Here is an 18,804-nt window from a genome sequence, read left to right as displayed (position 1 = left end):
CCCCCCTCTCTCTCAGGAATCACTAAGCTCAATAGAACCCAGGGTTTCAAACCGACATTCAGACTGTCCAGTTACACACAGCCCCCCTGTAGCTGCCCACACCAGGAATTTAGTCACATGGCCCGAGAGTGCCAAGGCAAGACTGAACAGAACAGCTAAACCAAATCTCAAAAGCAGACTATCAAGTAGTCCAGTCAGGGAATCATGCCCTCATGGTGATGTGTGAGTCCCTGGCTACCAGCACGGAATCTCAGGGTGGGAATGGCACAAGGCCGGCATTGATACGGAAGAAGGCGTGCTTGTTAAGATGCGGCTGAGAAGGCCATCAGAGCCACCAGGCAAAGGGGATGACTTAGATCGCTGGTCATCTCCAACCACCCTTCTCCGGCAGGGGTCTTAACATTTATACATTAGCCCAATTGTCACTCCCCAAAGCATCAAAATAAGGGCGATAGATGGAGGTTTGGGGACAAAGGCTTCTGGGGAGAAGAGGCTATGGGCACATAGAGGTTTGTGGGCATCTTTCATGTCTAAGTAACAACTCTGGCTGAGACACCCATGAGCCAGAAACAACTGAGCAAGTGACTGCCTTCTCCAAAGCTGTCTCTGCAGCTGAAAGCGACGGGGGACTTCAGAAGGCCTCCCTTCCCTACTTAACATTATTTTGGTGTCGATTCTATGGAGCTAATAGGATGTGGGAGACAGCACAAAACTTTTTTGTCAGTTTCCAGATTAAAAATAGTGTAAATGACTTATATCTTTTATTTTGGAAAGCTGGGGACAAAAAAGATATCCCTTGCCAACAAGTGAGGTGCCAAGTTTCTGTCAACTAGCTCCTTGGTTATAATTTGGGGAGTTAGAATTAAATTTATATCTTGAAAAATGGCATCTTGGAGAAAAAGATGATAGGAGACCATTACAGGCAACTTGTAGTTTGTTCCTTTAATGAGGATGTCCTTTGTGCGAGTCTATATGTTCCTGTGTATACGTGTTGGGAGCATGCATATGCTCATACATATGGCCAGGTGTCACCCTTAAGCACCCTTTTAGAAGCTGTCCACCCCGTTTTTTGAGACAGGGCCTCTCATTGTACCTAGGACTTGACAATTAGGACAGTCTAGCCAGTGACCTTCAGGGGACTGCAAGTTTGTGCCACCACACCAGCTTTCTACATGGATGGTGGAGACTAAAGCGATGCCTTCATGCTTGCTCCACTAAACACCTCATTGAAAGCCATCTCCCCAGGTCCATGGCTCCTAGCATCTGGAGGCTTCCAGTCTAGTCTGGGAATTTTCAAACAGGACATTTCTGATGTCATAGCCATCTGCGGGGGGAAAATCATAGAGCTCAATGAACATGACTCAGGCAGGTCTCCCCTTCATGTCAACTGTGACCAGTAATGTGGTGTCTCAAACTCACAGCATCATGCCCATTTCATGGGCTCAGATAGAAAGAAAGGAGAATACTCAGAGACTCCACCCCGTGCCAATTTAGGGTACTTCATTTGTTTGTTTTAAGGATCGTTTGGCGTTTTTGAAATGGAGTCTCATGTAGTCATGGTTGATCTCTAATTCCCTAAATAGCTGAGGAGTAAACTTCTGATCCTCCTGCCTCTACATCCATTGGGCTGAAATCAGAGGTGTGCATCACTATTTCCTGTCTCTGTAGTGCTGGAGATTGCATCCAGGGCTTTGTGCATGCGAGGCAAGCATGCAACCAACTGTGCTACATCTCTAGCCCCAAGGTGCCCACTTCCTATCTCGTACCAGCTGACCTTTGTCCTGGATGCCTGCTAGAATCACCAAAGGAATGTAAGGAAAATACCAAAGTCTGGGACCTATCCCAGACCAATCAATGAAACCATCATTCTTTGGGTCCTGGCATTTTATAAAAACTCCCTAGGTAACTTGCTGTGGGAATTACAAACTGCTACTGACCCTGGAAGACAGGCCCGGGGTCAGCTGGAATGATAGGAGCTTCCTAGGCTGGGTAAGCCCTCCTCCTCAGAACACACCCAGTCATGTGACTTGGGGTAGGTCACCCTGTCATGCAGCAATCTGCATATGTCTTCTGGCTTCCAGGAAAGACCTGTGTAAACAGCAGAGCTGCAGCCCTGGAAAGCCTGGCTCCTGGCTCCAAACCCGGAGCAGGGTCTACAGGATTCTTTCTTTGCCCACCAATGCAGATAGCTAGCATTTGGGCTGAACCAACCATGACTGTGAGCCTGGGTCTAGGGAGCAACCTGGCCCTCAAAGGATTGAGGAGTGTTAAGTCAGGATTCATCAGGGAAAAATAACTAGTGGTTCAGAGACAGGATTTTGTTTCATAAGCAGAAAACCTCTAAACTGGGGGAGGGTTGCGGTGGCTTTCCACCTTCCTAACTCTGTGACCCTTTGATGTAGTTCTCACGGTGATCCCCAACCATAAACTATTTTCATTGCTACTTCATAACCGCAATTTTGCTACTGTTATGGATCATAGTGTAAATATTTGTTTTCTGACGGTCTCAGGTGACCCCTGTAAAAGGGTCATTTGACCTTGAAAGAAGCTGAGACCCACAGGTTGAGAAGCACCGAGTTAGAGTGTGCTCAAGACTGCATCCCACCCCATGATTCTGAACCTCTGTGGGCTCATTCAGTCAGCTTCTGCTAGGTTTTAGTTGAAGGAAGAAAAAGCATCGAGTGTTTTCTCTCTCTCCTTCGGAAACAAGTAGGTGTCTCCACGCTTGAATTTGTCACTGTGCTTGGTCTTTGCAGACTGGGATCTGGCACAGAGGCTCCCAGACTCACTGCCCACAAACAGCTGCACCCTATGGTACCAGCAGGTGCAAGGACAGAGCCCTAAGGGGGGAAAAGCCAGTTCAAGAACAATGGCGCCATTATGGTGCTGAGGACAGGGCCAGAGGCTAGCCACTAGTTTACCCCACGTGAGGGCAGGAAGAGCAGGAAACTCAGCCATAGCTCTCTGGGACTGTGTCCCGGAAGACAGCCACCAAGAGAGCCAGGTAGAGCACACAGCAGGCACCAGCAGGGCTGGGGGTGGGGATCTCTGCAGAAAAAAAATATTCCTTTCCTTTTAACATAACTTCTCCTCCCGTGGGCAGCATTGCCACAGTCACCAAGTTTACATTTACATCCAAATATGCACACACAAAAAAAAATTACCGATGCATCTCACTCCCTGGTGACTTTATAACAGGTTGCTAGGTAACAGTGCATACAAGTCAGGTTTCAGGACCTCTAGTAAGCCTCCATAAAATAGCTGCACGGGCCTTTTGCATAAACAGTATGCCTTTGCTATCTGTTTTCTTATGCCAATTGATCAGTCGGCAAATTCTCCCATGGCCAAACTGTAAGAAACCTCTCCCCACCCCCACCTACAGCTGAAAACAACAAACCCCAATATTTAAGGCTTTGGCACACACACAGTGCTTCTCCCCAACATACAACCTGCTTCTCTTTCCCTCTGTGCCACTCCAAGCTCTGGCTCTGTGCAGCCGGAGCCTTCTCTCATGCTCACTGAGACGCGCTGGAGCTAATAATTACAGCCCAACGTCTGGTGGGATGGGAAGAGCTGCCGCTCTGAGCTGAGCCCAGCGGGAGCCCTGTATCTGATACCAGTGTTTTTAGTCCAAGATCAAGCCTGCCGGGCAGCGACACCCCCTCCTGACTCTATCCCCTGCTCATGCTCTAGACCTGAGAGGATCTGGATTCAGAGAACATTATAGGCACCCCCTACTCAGCTTGTTCTTGTCTGCTAAGTAAGGAAGCATCCACCACACTAAGTTATGCTAAATGAACAGCGCATTTGATGTCCTTCTCCTGGGACTGCACAGAAAAGGGATCAGCCATAGGGTAACAACTTGGGATTTTTCATTGTTATGTTATGGTTTGGGGGGGACAGGGTTTCAAGTAGCCTTGTCTGGCCTCCTCCCAGGATTGGAGGTGGTCACCACCGTGTCTGAGTACCGTACAGGGAACATCCTAAAGGATCTGCCAAGGCTGAAGGCAAACACCCATTTCCCTCATATTTTGGGGAAAAAAAATTAAATATAAATCTCAGAGTAGATCCTGTTTCCTATAAATCTCAGAGTAAAATCCTGTTTTCCTTGAGGCTGAGATGAAAAAGGAGAGAGAAGGAACAGGAACCTGGGCCGGATGGAATAAAACAGGCCCAGGCAGTGGAGATGCTACAAGCATCCTGCAACTCCCCCTGCTCCCTCCATCTCGGATCATTTCCTGGATGCCTCATTTTTCATCCCTACCCTCTTCTGTCTCCTCTACTCATGTCTCCCACTGCTGAGGGGCAAAGATCAGGGTGAGAAGGTACATTCCAAAAGACCGGACTGAAGTGTCACAGAGCAAAGGGACTTCAGAGTGAAGCTGAGCCTCTCATTCACCTGGCAATGACATTTAGTGAAATACTACGCATGGTCCATTTAAAGGAAGGCGGTGACCAATTATTCTCCATTTAAAGGGTATTGTCAATCTCCAGAGAGCTGAAATGGCATTTGGAAATCATCCTGGGGACTGCCACCTTCACTGACAGACAGAACCCATTCTCAACCGACCTTTCTCCACCCTCTACAATGCCTTTAAAATTTAAAATCGTATTTTTTTTTTCAAAAACAGCTCAGGCCTATGTGTGTTATTGCTCCAAGAGAGTAAGAAAAACATCTACCAGTGCTCTAGCCCCATGCAACATCGCTAGTTCATCAAGTCTTTGAAAAGTGAAATACCTACAATGTGCCAGCAATGGCAAACAATGTCTATCAGCAAGACATATTTCATAACTTATACATCAGCCTCTCTTCAAAGGGCATTAGGGCAGTTGAGAAAGGATTCTTGAAATTTTTTCTTAAATTCCACTTTAGTGGAAATGCTCACAGCAGTCAAGTTCACTGAGATAGAAGGTAAATAGTGGAGGTGGGGCGGGGCGAGGAGAAGGCTGGCAGGGACTCTGTCAGGGGGTGACACAGCTTGAGAGTGGGACAAGCTTCCAGAGATGGTTACACAATGTAATGCTAATGCCAGTAAAATGTACACCTGAAAAGAATGTCTAAACCAGGACATCTTAACTCTGTTTACCCCAGTGCAAAGATCCAGAGAAACTCACGAAAACCTTTAACGTTTAAGTTAGGAAAGTCTGTAATTCTCATAGCAGACTCTGTGTATGTTCTTCAGAAGAGAGAGAGAGAGAGAGAGAGAGAGAGTAGAAAAAAGTTTTGCAATTAAAACAGGAAAGAACCTGAATACCAAAAAAGGGAAACACTTCAGAGACACCAGCACAAAGCAAGCAAAGGAACTAGGAAGTAAAGAACACAAGCCTAGCTCACACCATGACTGCCCACTGAGTAAGAGCCCGACTCCAGGCAGGAGGAAGGGGCAACCCCTACTGTTTCTAGACCCAAGCAGAAGTAATGCTTATTTCCAAAGCTGTACAAAAACAAAACATAAAAATAAGAAATAAAAAATAAAAAAAAAAAATAAAAAAAAGGACAAGTCAGGGGAAGGGAGGGTGGGAAGGGAGGAAAAAGAAAATTGATCAAAGTGTGGAGTACCAGAGCTCAAGGAACTTTGGAAGCAGCTAATCCTATCATCCTATGGTACAGATGAGAAAAGGGAGAACACAACCCTAAGCAAGTACCTGACAGCTTCATGAGAAAATCGGAGGCCATCTTAACCGAGATGTCCTGGCTGAACAATACTGCTGCACTGTTGGACACATACTCGGAGGGCTCTTTCAGCTTTGTGTGGTTGGCGGGCCTGTCGGCAGCATTCAGGGTAAAGGAGGTAGGCAGGCCGTTATCTTCCTTGGGCTCCTCCTTCACCAGCAAAGGTGCAACGCCAGCCCCACCCTGGCCAGTCCTCTCTGGCGTGTTAGACGTCATCACGGTCCCCACTAGCTCTGTCCCTCCTCCTTCCCTCTGCTGCCCCAGGCAGCCACTGTCACTGAGGTGGGGAGATCCCTTGACATCTGGGTCTGGGATCTCCTCCTTCACCTTGGCCTCTGTCCTCAGGAAGTGCTGATGGCAACGCATGTGCAGTTTCAGGCTGAAGTGGCGTGAGGATGTGAAAGGGCACAGCTGGCACTGAAAAGTCTCTCCCCGGTCCTGATGCTGATGAACCTGCCGGAGAAGCAAGAAGAGTCGGACTCGTCACTGTGCACTGATGGAGAACGCCTCTCCTCACGGCCACACGTTTGTCAGGAAGTCCCTCCGTTCATATAGGGCCAGGGGAGAAAAGCACCAGAGGGGATGTTCTCGGTGATACACTGGATAAAATGACATCAGTCCTGAAACGGGGAGGGTCCGTGGAGGTTAGGTCTATCCTGACCCTCTCAACGCTGGCTTGGGTAGAATTGTTCTAATGAGCTAGTCAACAGATCCCACTTGATAGACCTTGACGAACTTACATAATCAGTAGTTAGGGATCAAAAGGCATTCATTATCAGAACAACAATTTTTAGTGCAGATCCAGTGATGGCCACCCAGAGAATTTGCTGGTTTGCCAATACACACACGCACGCACGCACGCACGCACGCACGCACGCACGCACGCACGCACGCATGCGCACATTCATCTCCAGGGTGTTCCAGCTTCACAGATGAGGAGATGGAACGTTCTCACCCCCCAAAAGTATCTTGAGCCCAGTTTCATATGAAGAAAGAAAAACAAGAGAAAAGCCATCTGGGTAGGAGGGAAACCAAGTTCAAATGTCACTACAGGGTCTAGAAGATGCCCATTGTGAAGAGCAAGGGGGCAGCCATTTACACCCACCTCCAAACCTGCTTGTACCCAGGACCTGTAAAAATGGCAAGAAACTTTTCTTTCTTCCTGCCACTACCAAATTTAGTTCTTGAAAAAAAGTGAGTAACTCATTGGATTGGCCTGAGCCAGGCTTCGAGCTGGCAGGTGTTCATAAACTTGTGACTTCCCCATTCATCCCGCCAACGTGCTTCAGTATTGACCTGCTACACCCTGCTATTTCAGGGCTGGCCCTCCCTCAAGTAGGGACTGCCAATGGTGGAGATCTGGGCCAAATGATTTGGGGGAGTTGTGTGCGCTGAACAAACAAGAACGTAAGCAATTGGAACTTGAAGCAAAACTGACGCTCCATAGGTCAGGGATGATGGGGTGGGACTTGAACCTGGGTTGCAGTGGAGTTAAATGCTCACTTGTCCATCTTCTTTACCACCTGGCCACTCTGCTCATGTCTCCTTTCCAAGAGAATAAGTTTTACTGCAGCTGTTTATGCCTTCTGAATGAAATCCAAAAGCATTCTTCACCAGCCAAAACACACTTTAAATAATGTTAAGTGACCAACAAAAGCAAAGAAATTAAAAGTTAGTCGAGAGATCCTGCTGCCACAGCACCCCACTGTGGTTTTCTGCAAAAAACAACAAAAGATATTCTGGGCCCTTCTGAAGCTTGTGTTTCCCAACAGAAATAGCCATAAAAACTTAAGTCCAGTTGTGACAGAGTCCTGCCTGCCCCTGAAAAGGCTTCCCCTGTACCCCAGCAGAGGGCGGAGGAGAGGAGACACCCCATCCATCCCTCCAACAGAGCCCCTTCCTGTTGTTTGCCACAATAGGACCTCGCTGGGCTGTGATCCTTCCATTAGCTTTCTCACAGAAGCCAGAAGCTTCCCACCAGCTCCTAAGCCCAGGTCACTCAGGAAGAGGCCCCGGTGGAGGGAGGCCTCAGCTCACAGGCTCAGGGGCTCCAGAAAGGTATCAACACAGGCATGCCCAGAGCCAGGAGGTAAAGGGCACTGTGCAGGATGCTTCATGTCCTTGAGCCCAGTGCCACAGGGTGGATTCCATTTCAGAAGTGCCCTCACATCTACTGACCCCAGAGAGGAGCTAATCCAGGAACAGAAGCTCCAGAAGCCACTCTCTGGGGGAAGAAATGGGACAGAGGAGCTCTGATTCCAAAATCAAAAGAGGGTGGGGGTGGGGTGAGGCCTCACTGGAAAGAGGCCCCATGGGCAAGATTCCTTCGGCTCCTTCCACCTTAGCCTAGCCTTGCTGTGCTTAGTTTTAGGAAATTTAGAATAAGTTGAAAGACAGAACCAGGTTCACATTGGCACTTGGAATTTTATTTGAGCTACACCTTCCCACTCGGAATGTGACTTAGTGTGAACTCTGAGAGAATTACTGGCCCCACCACCTAGCAACTGCACCGCCTTCCTCTCCTGACAGAAGAGAGCTTCTCTGTTACAATTTTGATGCTCTTGAGCCAACACATGCTTTAAAGTCCCTCTTGGACCTCTATAGAGAAGAAATGCTGGCCCACAGCACAATAGGCTCACTGGAGTCTCTCACAGGTGTCACTAACATGACATCAGGGCCGCTTGGGTTGACGTACTTCGAGACTTGGAGAAATTCTAGAGAGTATCTAGACTCAACCTCCTTAGGGATCAGGCCAGGCAGCTGAGGGTCTCATGAGTGGTCCCAGGTCTCTAAATGGTGACCTGGGAAGGGCAGATGTTACATGTGACGTCTGGCCCAGTTCCTTTCCGTGACTCTAGGTGTGTTCTCCACCTTCTCAGCCCTCCTTGCCTCTTCCATTCAGTTCTAGCCAATGGCTCCCACACACAATTCCTGTATGCTCATGCTCCTGGGAAAGTTGTACACTTCATGAAATGTAAGACAGCCCTGAGGAATCTGGAAGCATTGTCAAGTCCTTTATGTAGCTGGTCATAAAAAGCACTTGCACAATACCTAATGAAGGAAATCAAAGCTTGCAAAAAAAAAAAAATTGTACAGTGCCCAGGCCTGTGTGTCGGAACACAGTAAGCACTGAATTTGTTGAACAAATAAAGTGAATCTCTTAGTTTTCTGACAGAAACCAATAGAATCAATACAGGAGATTATATATCATAAAGATAACAACTACTTCTGCGGGGTGAGATAAATAGACAATTTTGTATTATTTGTATCATTTTTGTGAATTCTCAGCACTAAAGACAGATCACGAAGAGAGAGAAACCATAAAATTTATTTTGAGGTAATTTCTTCTAGCATTCCATTCATTATCCCGAAATGTAAATGTTAATGCATTTTCAGATGGCTCTTGGATGACAATTACTATATTAGCTGTATTTACTGACGATTGCTTCTCTGCACTGGGCACTGTATTAAGTTCTATGTGAATGATCTCATTAACTCTTACCCGGTAAGAAAGACCATATGTTTGTTTTCTCCATTAGTGGTAACAGAGGTTTAGAGGGCTTTAACCATAGTACTAAAGGCTCACAGCTCCTAAGGCATGGATTCTCAGCAAGCTAAGATCACAAAGTCAGAGAGTCTCAAGAAGCTAAATCAGATCTTAACCTTTGATTAGAGTGCCCCTACTTCTCAGATAAAATTCATTTTAGAAAAATTATCTACATCTGCAGCCTCCAGTAAAGGTAATGGAATACGGGTATGCATAAGACCACACCATAACATTCCCATGGAGAAAATATTTGCCAATTTTTGCAAAGTCAAATTATGCTCCATTAAAATACATTATTTTAAGAGGCTAACGGGGGGTGGGGGGAGAGCAGGGCAAGGAGGTATGCCTTTGATGAAATTAAACTTGCATAAGCTTCTCGAACTCCCCTTATCAAAAGCTCGAGTCACGGCTCAACAGGGTAGGCCACCATGAGTCTGAATAAAGTAGCGATTTCACACAACTGCTTTATTGTAGTAGTTATTGATTTGTTCTGAAAGCTCTCAGGATCCCACGACCTGCCGAGCCCGGGCAGCTCTCATCTGCAACACTGTCATGGCCGTCTGCCTCTGTCATCAAGGCACCAGCTCATCTCCCTGTAGCGTCAGGGTCAGCAGTCCCTGCTATTGAAACCCAGCCTTTTTTCCATGGGTTTATAAATAGGTTGTTTTAAGTGACCCTGAGCTGAAACCAAGCTTACAAGGTGTCAGGGTAGATGCAAGTTTTCTGCTCGCTGAAGCTTTAAACTCGCCAGACCTGATTTCTAAACACAGCCTAGGACAGTCACTAACACGAGTTCTAGTTTTAAAAAAGACATTCCTTTTGAAGTCTCAATGCTGCAGGTTTAAAGTGTGACGTTTTACATAGGGAAGAGGTGACCAAGAATGAGCAGGGCTAAGGTAATAACCAAGTAGGCTTCATAAAATTCAGTCAACCGGAACTCCTACTTAAATGAATTCTGAGGATGAAGGGCTGGCTGCCGACCCCAGGAGAAAAAGGCAAATGATAGAAACAAATTACATCATAGATTTACTTTTTTAAAAAACAAATCTTCTAAGCTATTTTCTGGAGTGAATAGAAAATTTGTGTGACTGTACTTTCTGCCGCATCAGTCTGAATAGCAATCAGTGATCAATGCAAAAAGATTCAAATGCAAGATTTCAACATAAGCAAATATTCACTTAGATTTATTCCAGGGGGAAGGGACCCTTTACACAGAATGTCATGTCTAAGCCGCATTGAAAGTTATCAGTAAAATATTACTTTTCTCATTGATGCTAGGGATGCTGATGTGCACCTCCAGACCAGGCACCGTGCTGCCGATCCCCACCCCCACCCCTTAACACTAAGGACAGGCCCCATAACCGATCCTTGCCATTAGGTAGACGATCCCCCCACCCCTTAACACTAAGGACAGGCCCCATAACTGATCCTTGCCATTAGGTAGACAGGAGAGCCTAAGTGTTCCCTCCCAAGACTCTTTGGCTAGCAAAGTACTGGGAAGATTTCAGTCCTGTTCTTTGCCAAATTCAAACTGTCAAGCCCGTGAGAGCTCATGGGTTTCTTCCCTAATGCTGAAGCAAAATCTCAGTATGCATTTATATATGATTGCGCGTGTACTAGTGTGCATGCATGGGGACCAATGGTAGGCCAATGTCAGGAATCATCCTTGACCACTCATCTACCTTATTCATTGAGCTTTTTAATCAAACTTGAGATGTTGATATGGCTAGTCTTAGCTATTCAGCTTGCTTGGGGGGAATTCTGTCCCCACTTCTGAGGGTGGAATTACAGGTCATGGGCTACCTACCACTTACAAGGGTTTCTGGGAACTGGAACTTGCTAACCTATCAAGTGGTTAACTGCTGAGTCCTTCCTTCCCCAGGCCTCATAACTTTTCTGATTAGGACATTAAAGATGATGTAAGCCAGGTGGTGGTGGCGCATACCTTTAAATCCAGCACTTAGGATGCAGAGGCAGTTGGATCTCTGAGTTTGAGGCCAGCCTGGTCTACAAAGTAAGTTCCAAACAGCCATGCCTTACAAAACCAAAAAGGAGAAGAGGAGAAGGAGAAAAAGAAAATGACATTCTGGGATATTTGGTGTCACTCCAAGATAGGCTAGCTCAAACACTGTCAGTCTCGGGGACCTGATCCTGAGATCCCTCCATTCTACTCACAAGCCAGTTCTAGCTTTCTTAAGCCTATTCCACCACAGTGCTCCCTGTCAGCCAAGAAGCCACCTGAAGTAGATAATAGGAAGAAGCCCCCCGACATGTCTCTGCAAATGGCTTACCTTCATGTGGGATTTGAGATTGTCCTTGCGAGCACACCGGAACGGACAGAGTGGACACTGATGACTTTTTAAGCCTGTGTGAATCACCATATGCCGCTTCCAGTAACTCTTCCTTTTTATAACCAAGCCACATATTGGACATTGGAATGGCTTCCCGCTTTCTTCTTCTGGGGCTTGGAAGAGGGAGGAAAAAAAGCGAATATTATAAAAAGCACCAAATGTGTCTTTGGCACCACCCCTTTGGTGATTCTATGATTATAAGTACAGGGAAACTCTTATGACTTTCCTTTAAGGGGAAATCCACATTCAGTTAGCCACTCCCATTTGGGTTCCATCTGGCCACCACTGACCATCCTGCCTGTGACAGCCTTACTCCCAAAGGCTGTCACGGACTGCAAGGACATCTGCAGAGGGGCCAGGTGTGACTCCAAATGCACCCACAGGCAGAGAAGGCAGAGTCTCTATCTGAAATCCCACTTGGAAATGAATGAGAAATACAGGCGATCGCATGGGACAGGGAATAACGCACTGTTCCACACAGAAAACCAAACAACTACAGAAAGCTCTCACACTGGCCTCCAACGGCGACAGAGCTCAGCATCCCCACTGATGACTTGTTTAGCTGTGGCTCCTGCAGACAGAGGCTGCTGCCAATTTAGCCATCAGGGGGTCCTCAGGTCAGGGTTTTTTTCCCCTCTTATGTCTGTCCCTCTGCTTGCCTCTAACAATTGTGTACTGCCTTTCTCTGATCTGCACGAGCCTGGCTACCTACTGTAGGAAGGGACACACCAGGCCACCACAAATGCTTCCAATTTTCAGGGAAGCAAACAAACCGACCGCTTTCCCTAAACACAGCTCGGATTGCTGCCTCCTGCAGCATCCTTACAAGGAAGTGTCTCTGTTGTTGCTGAATTTCTGACCCATCAGCTAACCTCTACAATTTGGGAGTACAAGAAATAAAAGTGGGTCCCATTGAAGGCTCTGTGTGTGTGTGAGTGTGTGTCTAAGAGTGTGTGTCTCTGTATGTGTGGGTGGGTCAATGTGTGTGTGTGTGTGTGTATTTTGTGTGTGTGTGTACATGTGTGCGTGTGTGCGTGTGTATGTGTGTGTGTATATTTTGTGTCTGTGTATTTTTTGCTTGTGTATGCATGTGTATGTGCATGTGCGTGTGCGTGTGTGTATGTGTATGTGTACGTGTGTGTGTATGTGTGCATGTTTATTTTGCATGCGTGTGCACGTGTGTGGGTGCGTGTGTGTATTTTGCATGCATGTGCGTGTGCGTGCGTGCGTGTGTGTGTGTGTGTGTGTGTGTGTGTGTGTGTGTGTGTGACCCTGGGGTTAAACCTAGGCCTCTTCTCCCACTGAGATATATCCCCAAATGCTTTTTACTTTTTATCTTGTTTGAAACTCACTCTTCTGGCTAGGCCAGTAAGCATCAAGGATCCTCCTGTCTCTGCTTCCCCAGCAATGAGATTACAGGCATAGACTGTTTGTTGTGCCTGGCTTTTACGTAAGTTCTGGGGATCCCAACTTGTGTCCTCATGCTTAAGAAGTGCTCACTTTCCCAACTGAGGTCCCCCTGTTCCTTGAGATTCATGACTAAAGAAACTGTTCTATGACTGATTGCATCCACATAGTATGTTTGGCTTTTTAAAGAAATTATTATTATTAGCTCTGCTTCTGATAAACTGCTATTCAAGGCTGATTACATTTTTATGACAATAATTAATAGATGGACTATCAGAAGGCATGCAACAGAGACCTCTGGCCTTGATGTGTACTCCCATATGTTTTACACAAACACACACACACACACACACACACACACACAGATAGGAATAAATTATGACTAAGAAGAAAGCAAAAAGGAATACACAAAAACAAATGTAAGCTGTGAGGCTTATTTGGAACCTGTGCAACCTACGCTCTGGTAAAAGACATTTCCTTACCATTAAAGAGAGGTGGTGCCCCTTAATTCCCTAGAGCAATTGTTGGCTCTGTTAGATGGGACAGTGGAACTATTAGTTTTCCTTGCTGTAGATATGAAGATCTGGGAGTATTTACAAGCAAACAGATATGTTTTGGCTCTGGTGGTGGTGGTGGTGGTAAGGGAAAGGCGATGCTCCCTTTCCATCCTGTACTATTTGATTTTTTAAATACAAACATTACTTCTGTGATTTTTAAAGGAAACATTCCCAAGTGCATACTTCAAGATAATCTCATTATTTATTCATTGAGTCAACCCTGCTTCTACATGCCAAGAGCCACTTAAAATGGATGGAACCAGAAAGGCTTGGAAATAAGGTTTAGGCGATGTTTAAAAAAAAATGCGATTTTACTAATACGGGTATCTGTGATACTAGCTGGTTTAACCAAGCTACTAGAAAAAGCATCCTCTAACTGAAAATAAACTCTCAGCACTGGAAAGTCAGCTTCTGGCATTCTGATTGGCAGCAGGCGTGGACAGCTGAGTGTCCCTTCTACTCTAAGAAAGACATCTTGGACAGGCCCCTAGCACTCACTCCTGAAAGGCCAGAGCTCCCCTCTCTGTGCTCTCGGGGCAAATCTCATCCCACCCCAATCTAGCACCAACCTTTCCTCTATCACTGGCTCCCCCCTACTAATATCTCAGTCCCCAAAGCCTGCACATTGAACAACTTATTGTCAAGCAAGGCCCAGACTGGACATCTAGGTGAGACTGTTGTTATGCAATAGGGAAAATGATAATGATGTCTGTTCTGGACCATGAGAACATCAGAGGAATATGGAGGACACGCACAAGCAGGCTGTGACAGGCCCCTATCTTAAAGGAGTGTTTTCCACTACTGAAACCAGAAACTAATTTTACAGAACAAGCAGAAGAAGAAGGGAAGAGAAGCTGAGACCTTGGGCCCAGGCCAGCAACTTCATGGCACACCCAAGGAAGGCACTAAGTAGCCAAATGAACATGACCAGAGTTCATACTCCCCTGGAGCCATGCTCTGCCTACACAATCAACAACTCCTCTGATCTGAAAGATCTTCCCCCAGTCACCATCCTAATCAGTGATTCTGTATTTTCAAGTGTACGACATGCAATGCATTTCCTTATACCAGAATCTTTCTGGTATCATCTGTAAGTAGCCCTGGTAAATAGAAACTCAGTTGATTCCAAAAATAAATAATGCATAAATGTAATAAAGCCAGCATATTAGCACTCCATATAAACTCATTTATTTCATCTTGAAACTATACTGCCTTTAGTTTTAATTAGTACCCAAGTATACATGAATCATATACAAATTAGGGAGTTCTTGAATAGACTAGTGAAATATAATGAGAAGACACTGACTGAAAAATAACCACACTCATAACCATTTGGAGCTGTGCGAGCACACGTGCACACACGTGTATGTGTGTGTGTGTGTGCATGCACACTCATGTGTGCAGTCATGTGTGAACAGAGTTCTTGATCACTCCCCATCTTACTTTTTTGAGAATATGTCTCTCCCCTGCACCTGGAACTAGCCTGTTCAATAGAGTGGTTGACCAGTAAATCATTGGGATCCGACAGTCGCAGCCTCCCTGGCACGGATATTACAAAGGTACACTTTTAGTGTGTTCAGGGGATCAAATTCAGATCTTTATGCTTGTGCATCAAGCTCTTTAACTAAACCACCTCCCCAGCTCTCTGGAAATTTTAAGCTATTGTGGAAAGAAAGAAGACAGAAGCCAAATGGAAAAAGTCACTAGAATGCACTGACTGATTTCCAGACTGAGCCAGTGGTCAGCTCCTGGTGACATTTGCATTTTTATGTATTCAAGGAAGAGACTGCACATTTTAGGGCAAATCCCATGTGTACACAATGCTATTGATGACAAGAGGTGGGGGAAGAAAGCAGTTTCTTTCGTATGTCAAATGTTTGCGGTAACTTTTGCTCGGCTTTAGAGCCTGGGGAAATGCAGTCACCTCCCGGGAGGAAGCACACATTCTGGAAAGCTCCAAGGCTGCAGTGTTCATGATTTTACCTACTTTAAACCTGCCTGGTAAACTAGTCCCCTCAAATACATAACTGCAAACAAAACTAAATTCCACCTGATGCTAATAGACCCAGTGGGACAGAGAACTGTTAATGTGTTCCGTGAGAGAAAACATGCTCCCTCTACAGACAATAGCTGTGAGATAGAAGGCAACGTAGGTCAATGGAAGCACTTAGGAGTGGTAGGTTTACTGTGCAGAATGAGGATGGACTGTAGATATACCCTCCCAGGCAGAAAATCCACCCTCAGAGCAGATGCAAATAACAGCTGTGAATATGCAGCTCAGAAGTGGCCTAACTGAGGAGTGGTATTGGAAGCCCCAAGGAAATCAGGACCAGGAGCCCTCTGTGCAGCTCAGCCTAGACAAGCTCTACATGCAAAGACGATCAGAGGGGAAAGATGAGGGTGAAGGGGAATGTAGCTGGGGTATCCTACAGGCATATCTCCTGAGTTCCAGACAGTGTTTATATGAAGCTCGCATGCCTGGTGAAGTCGAATGACACACCCTGAACTATCAAAATGAACAGGTTCTGCACAAAGCAGAGATGATCTTACTGGAGACTTGACAGGAAGCTTTGGAAACAAATAAGCCATGTGTTTCATTTAAAAAGAAAAAAGAAAAGAAAAGAGAAAAGAGAAGAGGAGAGGAGAGGAGAGGAGAGGAGAGGAGAGGAGAGGAGAGGAGAGGAGAGGAGGGGAGGGGAGGGGAGGGGAGAAGAGAAGAGAAGAGAAGAGAAGAGAAGAGAAGAGAAGAGAAGAGAAGAGAAGAGAAGAGAAGAGAAGAGGAAGATCTTAGTGACAATTCTAAATATCTCTGTTCACACACAATGAAACAAACTGAATGTGCATGTGCAGCGGTGGTGGGGGTGTTGAAGTTTAACTATCTAGAGACAGAGCTGAGATCAGAGTGCACCTTTTAATTTCCAGTTTGGTGTTCTACCCTGTTGTCAATGTAAATCCACAGAACAATAAAAACAGAACCTCACAGAACCTAAATAATAATAACAACAATAAATCATGAATGCTTTTCTTTTTTATTTTTAAAAATTCAAGTTTTTGTAGCCTTTGAAATCAAATATTTCTAGTTAGAGCCTACACTAGAATGTGCTGGAAGTCAAGATAATTTGCAGTTGAGTAAATGTGTACACAGCTCTTACCCTGTGCATAGATGGTGTTTGTAGATGCCAGGGAGCCCTGTATGTGTGTGCGTACTCCATGCACATGACATTGCCATCAATACTTTAGACCTATGCACTTGACTAGTGCATGCATGTGTAGGGCGAGCCCTGTTTTCTATCAATATACAAGGACTTTAAACTCCATGTAAAGGTTTTTTTTTTTTTAAATCTTTTTATTTGTTTGAGATTGGTTTGTAAGATGGAGCTTCCTGTAGCTCCAGCTGCCCACAAACTTGTTATACAGCTGAATAAGATATTGAACTTCTGACCATCCTGTGGCCTCTGGAGTGCTACCGGTACAAGGAAGCATCGCTGCAGTCAGCTAATGAGGTACGGGGATCAAACCCAAGACTCGAGTGCACGTAGGCAAGCCCTCTACAAACCTACCTACATCCCCAGCCCAGACTTTAAATGTCCCTTCCATACCGTTTCAGCGGATGAGAGGCGGAGGTGGAAAGAGCCTTAGCTACCAAAGGCTGTTATGGCTAACATGTCACATTATCAGTGTGTGTGTCTTAACAAGCACTAAATACAACCAAGCCTCGTGCCTACAGCCATTCCACACTTAAGTCACTCTGAAAACATCTGAGACCAGTAGCAGATTTGATTCCTGCTGAAAAGCGAGTTTCCTAGGCAAGCCCGTGTATGTGGTTGTTCTGATAAAGGCTCTAGTGACTGTGAATCTAATGGGAGGGTGGGGAGAGGTCATCATCTCTAGACTTCGTTGGCATCTGCAGTGATCTTAATAACACCCCATACAGACGAAAGGAATCGTCAGCCCAGAAAGCCCTTACAGACTGACCCTGCAGATAGCCCCAGTTGTCAGCTTCTTGGGGCCAAGGTGCTCTGAAGTCCATGTAAATTTTATTTTGTACAAAATGATGTTTTTGAGACCCTCTCTCTAAAATGATACCTGCTATTTCTTTAACCAGGAGCCTGGCATCCTGGGACTCCCACTGGCTTTCTGCAAGAAACTTTGTCTTGAAAATCAAAACCATTTATTTTATTCTGAGCTGCAAGAGACCAGTGGCTTCAAAGAGAATTGAGTCAATATGTGACATTTATCTTTATAGCAAACGGACATCATCTTTCCTCTAGCATGTCCCCTTTCAGAGGAGCAGTGTAGCATGTGCTGGGGCGCAGGTCACATGAAAGAACCCTCCCAGTCGAGTGTCACATCTCTCTGGAGGGGCGGAAAGGCTAGTGAGTGCCAGACTCTCAAGGAATTCAACACACCATGACCTGGCAACAAAAAAATCCTGCTCAAAAAAGAAGAATAAAGGCAGACCTGAAAGACACTATTTTTTCACGATCTGGACTCCCTTGACCCAAAGAAGGACAAAGCAATGTCTGGTGTCTAAATTACTTGAGACAAGATCAGCTTCCCTAGCACATAGCTCTTTAGAACTCCAGAGACAATGTTATATGCCTTTTTTGTAACATTTTGAGAAGCAGTTTAAAAAAAAATCCTGCTTGATATCAGGGTGGTAGCTGCTGGGTGCTGGTGGCGCACACCACTAATCCCAGCACTCAGGAGACAGAGGCAGGCAGATCTCTGTGAGTTCAAGACTAGCCTAATCTACAGATCAAGTTCCAGGACAGTTAGGGCTACACAGAGCAATCCTGTCTTGAAGAAAAAGCAAAAAGTAAAAGAAAAAAAGAAAGAGAGAGAGAGGCAGGGGGAGGTGTGTGCTTTTATGGTCTCTTTGTGGAAGTGAGGAGTAGGCATGTTATTGGTTTGTTTGGGGTACTTTTTCTTCTTTATTTCCCCCTGTGTAGGGTTTCAAGTAGTCCAGGCTAACATCAAAGTCATTATGTAGCCAAGGATGACCTTGAACTTTTGATCCCTCTGCTTCTACCTCTCCAATGTAAAGACTTTAAGTATGTGCCATTAGTTTATTGTTGGTTTATGGTTTATTGGTAACCTAGACGCTGTGATTTGGCTTTGCCTGAATATCACTATGCCAATGTGAGAAGATCTGCACTTAGAATTCGTGTGTACCGAGTATACATGCATGCATATGTTTCCCTCTCTGTCTCTGTGTGTGTGTGTGTGTGTGTGTGTGAGGAGAGAAAGAGAGAGAGAGAGAGAGAG

At 45.6% G+C, this 18,804-nt stretch overlaps 1 protein-coding gene across 9 annotated transcripts in view; it reads right to left on the bottom strand.

The window, feature by feature from the left end:
- The window catches only part of Znf827 (zinc finger protein 827), a 171,710-nt gene that overhangs the window by 116,644 nt on the left and 36,262 nt on the right, over positions 1-18,804 (bottom strand). For all 9 annotated transcript variants that reach the window (XM_031340392.1, XM_031340396.1, XM_031340394.1 and 6 more), the window contains exons 3-4: positions 11,513-11,685; positions 5,647-6,127 (exon numbers count right to left, since the gene is read on the bottom strand). In XM_031340392.1, the coding sequence (XP_031196252.1) occupies positions 5,647-6,127; positions 11,513-11,685 (654 nt within the window). The remainder of the gene's footprint in view (positions 1-5,646; positions 6,128-11,512; positions 11,686-18,804) is intronic.

Source organism: Mastomys coucha, unplaced genomic scaffold (genome assembly GCF_008632895.1).
Source record: "Mastomys coucha isolate ucsf_1 unplaced genomic scaffold, UCSF_Mcou_1 pScaffold22, whole genome shotgun sequence".
NCBI lineage: Eukaryota > Metazoa > Chordata > Mammalia > Rodentia > Muridae > Mastomys > Mastomys coucha.
Note: the sequence above shows the minus strand (reverse complement) of the source record. Positions and strands in the feature narration are given on the sequence as shown.